The sequence below is a fragment of the Oncorhynchus gorbuscha genome, linkage group LG18 (genome assembly GCF_021184085.1).
Source record: "Oncorhynchus gorbuscha isolate QuinsamMale2020 ecotype Even-year linkage group LG18, OgorEven_v1.0, whole genome shotgun sequence".
Classification (NCBI taxonomy): domain Eukaryota; kingdom Metazoa; phylum Chordata; class Actinopteri; order Salmoniformes; family Salmonidae; genus Oncorhynchus; species Oncorhynchus gorbuscha.
This window is the reverse complement of record NC_060190.1, coordinates 65,523,237-65,529,499: the sequence shown is the minus strand read 5'-3', so window position 1 is coordinate 65,529,499 and position 6,263 is coordinate 65,523,237. Positions and strand designations below refer to the sequence as shown.

Here is a 6,263-nt window from a genome sequence, read left to right as displayed (position 1 = left end):
AGATAACCAGGTGAGGGGAGTTCTTTACTAATTAGTGACCTTAATTCATCAATCAAGTACAAGGGAAGAGCAAAAATCTGCAGACACTCGGCCCTCCGTGGAATGAGATTGACACGTGCTATAGATACTGCATACAGCTCATGCACTCTTGCTACAATCATGTGTGGTAAAGATAATTGAGTTATTGATAATAAAATAAAGATTTCCCTTGACATTCTGTCCTGTGAAGACATTCTAAACCATGGTATTATTGAACTGTTCTTTTGTTTGAGGTCCTTCATTATCTGCAATGCAAAATGTACAAACATTTACAACATTGTAATCTCTGTGACACAGAGAGACACACTGTAGCTAAATCTTTAGCTTCTAATGAATTGATTAGTAATATTGTAATTCCCATATTTACAGTGACACATGGAAGTGAAGTGATTTTATTGCTTTCAGTAAAGTTAAGAATATTTATGACAAACATATCAAACATATCAAACTGTAGTCTGTATTTTTATTACATGTTTTATCTTTAACTCTGTATTGTTGGAAACTGACCTGTAAGTCAGTATTTCTACACCTGTTGTTTACCAAACATGTGACAAATAACATTTGATTAGGTTTTTATCTGTACCTCTTAGCACACCTAATTCTCTTCACGGCTGTTGTCTCTCACAATATAGAATGTAATGATAACCTTACACAGAACCCAGTGAATGGCGGGTTCCAAAGAATAGGTTCCAAGTTCCAAGTAGTAGTCATCTGCAACTTTTGAGCCAGGAAACCCAGGCATGCCAACATCAGACCCCTGCAGGGGGAGGCAGGCCAGACAGTGAGATACAGGAAACCCAGGCATGCCAACATCAGACCCCTGCAGTGGGAGGCAGGCCAGACAGTGAGATATAGGAAACCCAGGCATGCCAACATCAGACCCCTGCAGGGGGAGGCAGGCCAGACAGTGAGATACAGGAAACCCAGGCATGCCAACATCAGACCCCTGCAGGGGGAGGCAGGCCAGACAGTGAGATACAGGAAACCTATACATGCCAACATCAGACCCCTGCAGGGGGAGGCAGGCCAGACAGTGAGATACAGGAAACAGGGCATAGACATCAAAGAACCAGGACATCAGGCGTCTTCCTTCCATGTGTCCTCCTCGCATGGCTACATTTTCATCAACATCAGGAACAGACCACTTTCAGCCTTCATGGACTTGGGATGGTTTGTTTTATTGCCAAGAAGTGACTTTTTCATTTAGACGTCAACATTCTTTTGTTTGATATGCGGAAACACATTATTAGCATAATGTTCCTTGATAGATGTTACAACAAATGCCTTGATAAAGAAATGTTGTGATGTTCATTCTTAGAAAGGAAACTTGGCACCAGTGTTGCAATGTGGAATTTTGAATGTTACCACATTTTCATAGTCTTCCCAATTCAAACATAAGGCATTATGTTCACTGATCTATTGACATTTACTGTACAACAAAAGAAAGAAAATGTCTCAAAAGTTGAAAAAGATTTTAATTCCCAAAAATAAGATGAAAACTTAGACTGTCAACAAGCAGGTATTATGTTGACTCTGAGTCCAACCACCAGTATCCACCTCAGGCTAAATGGGAACTGCATTGAAATCCTTGGTGTCGCTGCATAGTTTAGACATTGGTGATCTCAACACTGTTGTAGGTGTGCATGGGACTGCCCTTCGTCCTGGGCACAGCCTGCACCCGCGCCTCTCTGGGCAGAGATCCACAGCTGCCATGGTAACCAAGGCCCTGTCCAATGGCTGTCTTTGGGCTGAACCTTAGAGGACTCTGGGAAAATGAAAGGAAGAATGAGTCACAAAGCAAAACAGAGCTTTTACCCAGTGGAAAAATACAGCCTCAGTTTGAATATCCGCAGTACAAGTTTGAATAACTATCATTTTTATAACATGTATTATTTTGAGTCTTCTTGAATGAAATTGTTATTAAAGTAGTTTCTTGCTACCTTGCCTGGTCTTCGTCTCATGGAGACACTCTCGTCATTATAGCGGCTAACAACAGAAGGTGATTGTGGTGGGGTTCCCGATGTATCACAATCCTGCTCAACACGACTATGCCTGCAAGTAGTAGGAAGGAGGGGAGATTTAATTGAGCTCACTGCTGTGAACATTTCCTCAACAAAACATTCCACTTATTACTATTGCTAAGGAGCTTAAAACCATAAATGATAGAGCAAGACTAATCACCTGGCAGGGATGGCGAGAGCCTTCATCTCCTCATATAGGTGCCGATAGAGCATGTGTTTGTGGCTGGGGATTCCCAGTGCCCTGCCCATGGCATCTGCATCAAAGGAGGGGTCCAGAGCCAGCATAGCACCATGGACTCCCCTGCCATGGAGACTGTCAGCATACTCCTGGACAGTGGGACATAGAAACAGAATGTTTAGCGAGACAGAGGAGGTTTTCCGATTTATTCAAGAACAACAATGGCAAACAAGCAACTTGTCTCAATTTTACTCATCCTCCCCTATCAGGATGTAAACAGAGTATACACCAGTCTATTGGCCCCAAAATGGAGACAGTTAAAACGGAATCCAGGTCTATTCTGATGTTTCTGTTGTAGGAGAAAGACACACTTTTAGGTCTATGTCTCTGATCCACTTCATGACTCTGTGGCAGGTCCAAACTACAGGGTCCTGGTGCTGTTGCTCACACTGGGCCCGGCGAGCCTGCAGCACCTGCACACCAACAACACACATACAGTACTGTTACTGTACAGTTACAGTACTGTTACTATAAGATTACAATACGGTACTCTTACTATACGGTTAATATACGGTACTGTTACTATACGGTTACAATACGCTACTGTTACTATACAGTTATAATACAGTACTGTTACTATACAGTTACAATACAGTACTGTTACTATACAGTTACATTACAGTACTGTTATTATAAAGTTACAATACGCTACTGTTACTATGCAGTTACAATACTGTATTGTTACCATACGGTTACATTACAGTACTGTTACTATACAGTTACAATACAGTACTGTTACTATACAGTTACAATTCGCTACTGTTACTCTATGGTTACAATACGCTATTGTTATTATACGGTTACAATACATTATTGTCACAATACACTATTGTTACTATACGGTTACAATACTCTACTGAAACTATATGGTTACAATACGGTACTGTTACTATAAAGTTACAATACTGTATTGTTACTGTACGGTTACAAACCTGTATTGTTACTGTACGGTTACCATACTGTATTGTTACTGTGCAGTTACATACTGTATTGTTACTGTACAGTTACAAAAATATTGTTACTGTACGGTTACCATACTGTATTGTTACTGTACGGTTACAAACTGTATTGTTACTGTACGGTTACAATGATGTGTTGTTACTATAAGGTTACAATGCTGTATTGTTACTGTACGGTTAAAATACTGTTACAATACTGTTACAATACTGTATTGTTACTGTACGGTTACAATACTGTTACAATACTGTTACAATACTGTATTGTTACTGTACGGTTACAATACTGTTACAATACAGTTACAATACTGTATTGTTACTATACGGTTGCAATACTGTATTGTTACTATATGGTATTGTTACTATATGGTTACAATACGCTATTGTTACTATACGGTTACAATACAGTACTGTTACTATACGGTTACAATACAGTACTGTTACTATACGGTTACAAAATGTTACTGTTACTATATGGTTACGATACGCTATTGTTACGATGTGGTTACAGTATGGTATTGTTACAATACAGTACTGTTACTATGCGGTTACAATACGATACTGTTACTATACGGTTACTGTGCTGTTACTATATGATTGGAATACTGTACTGTTACTTCACGGTTACTGTACTGTACTGTTACTATACGGTTACTGTGCTGTTACTATATGATTAGAATACTGTACTGTTACTATACGGTTACTGTACTGTACTGTTACTATACGGTTACTGTGCTGTTACTATATGATTAGAATACTGTACTGTTACTTCACGGTGACAATACGGTGCTGTTACTATACGGTTACTGTGCTGTTACTATATGGTTAGAATACTGTACTGTTACTTCACGGTTACTGTACTGTAACTATACGCTTACAGTATGCTACTGTTACTATACGGTTACAATACTGTACTGCTACTTCACGGTTACTGTACCATACTGTTACTATACGCTTACAGTATGCTAATGTTACTATATGGTTACAATACTGTACTGTTACTTCACGGTTACTGTACTGTACTGTTACTTCACGGTTACTGTACCGTACTGTTACTATACGGTTACTGTGCTGTTACTATATGGTTACAATACTGTGCTGTTACTATATGGTTACTGTACTGTACTGTTACTATACGGTTACAGTATGCTACTGTTACTATACGGTTACAGTATGCTACTGTTACTATACGGTTACAATACAGTACTGAAACTATACGGTTACAATACAGTACTGAAACTATACGGTTACAATACATTGTTGTTATTATACGGTTACACTACGTTGTTGTTATTATACGGTTACACTACGTTGTTGTTACTATACGGTTACACTACGTTGTTGTTATTATACGGTTACACTACGTTGTTGTTATTATACGGTTCCAATACATTGTTGTTATTATACGGTTCCAATACATTGTTGTTATTATACGGTTACACTATGTTGTTGTTACTATACGGTTACACTACGTTGTTGTTACTATACGGTTACAATACATTGTTGTTATTATACGGTTACACTACGTTGTTGTTACTATACGGTTACAATACATTGTTGTTATTATACGGTTACACTACGTTGTTGTTACTATACGGTTACAATACATTGTTGTTACTATACGGTTACACTATGTTGTTGTTACTATCCGGTTACACTACATTGTTGTTATTATACGGTTACAATACATTGTTGTTACTATACGGTTACACTACGTTGTTGTTACTATACGGTTACAATACATTGTTGTTATTATACGGTTACACTACGTTGTTGTTACTATACGGTTACACTACGTTGTTGTTACTATATGGTTACAATACATTGTTGTTATTATACGGTTACACTACGTTGTTGTTATTATACGGTTACACTACGTTGTTGTTACTATACAGTTACACTACGTTGTTGTTACTATACGGTTACACTATGTTGTTGTTATTATATGGTTACAATACATTGTTGTTATTATACGGTTACAATACATTGTTGTTATTATACGGTTACAATACATTGTTGTTATTATACGGTTACAATACATTGTTGTTATTATACGGTTACAATACATTGTTGTTATTATACGGTTACACTACGCTGTTGTTATTATACGGTTACACTACGCTGTTGTTACTATACGGTTACAATACATTGTTGTTATTATACGGTTACAGTACTGTACTGTTGTACGGTTACAATTCTAACCACAGCAACACAAGTACACAGTGAGGAGAGGCTGAGTGGTCACTCTAATGTCACAGTATTGGTAATATGACTACAGTTCTGACCTCTTTGTTGAAGTTGATCAGTTGCAGGAGCTGTATAGCCAGGAGCAGGCTGTTTTGGTGGGACTCTGTGGTGACGTTCAGGAGTCTCTCTAGGTCTCGTCGGCTGAGGGAGTTGAGCACCCGACCATCCACCAGTTGATTTTGGAAGGCTTGGGAATACTGTGGCAACCCGACGTCACTCAACCAAGATTTGGAAACCCAGTGATGATCCATTTCTGCAGCCTTTGATAGCCTAAAGGTTTAGGCAGGTACACTTAGTAATGTGTGTGTGTGTTGTGTGTGTGTGTGTTGCAGCTTACCCCTGGCCAGCCTCTGCCTCCCTGTAGTCCTCTATGGCGAGGCGAAGCTTCCTGCGGTGCATGGGCTTACTGATGCCCAGTCCCAGCTCCAGGTCCTCGTCTGTCATCCCCAGCAGCACCTGCAACCAGGGGACACCCATCCAGAGCACTCTTATCAATATACACCTGCACTGAAAATCAATCTTACACTAAGGCACACACACACATGCAAGCATGGACGAGGGAATACTAATGCAGATGCTATGAGGAAGGAAAGCATGCTGAAATTACTGTTTTACTGGGAGGTTGAGGGATTCTTAGAAATAATGTTATCATCGTTACAGGCTGTATAAAAACAAGCTTAAAGTGGATGTGTACTTGTTATATGTTGAAGCGTTGAGGCCGTACCTTGCCACTTTTGACGTTTTCCATGCAAGCACGGATAT

At 39.2% G+C, this 6,263-nt stretch overlaps 1 protein-coding gene across 2 annotated transcripts; it reads right to left on the bottom strand.

Annotated features, from left to right (window-relative positions):
* Positions 1–1,496: 1,496 nt before the first annotated feature.
* On the bottom strand, positions 1,497–6,234 carry LOC124002920 (kazrin-A-like). 2 transcript variants are annotated; one of them, XM_046310758.1, is made up of 7 exons: positions 6,196–6,234; positions 5,839–5,957; positions 5,540–5,771; positions 2,610–2,711; positions 2,221–2,387; positions 1,980–2,091; positions 1,497–1,804 (listed from the first exon to the last, which is right to left on the bottom strand). In XM_046310758.1, exons 2-7 carry the CDS (start codon positions 5,943–5,945, stop codon positions 1,646–1,648), a joined length of 879 nt encoding a protein of 292 aa, XP_046166714.1. In that variant the 5' UTR covers positions 5,946–5,957; positions 6,196–6,234; the 3' UTR covers positions 1,497–1,645. The 2 variants fall into 2 exon arrangements, with proteins under 2 accessions (XP_046166714.1, XP_046166715.1); XM_046310759.1 differs by lacking the exon at positions 6,196–6,234 and having other exon boundaries at positions 5,540–5,761; positions 5,839–5,941.
* Between the last annotated feature and the right edge of the window lie 29 nt (positions 6,235–6,263).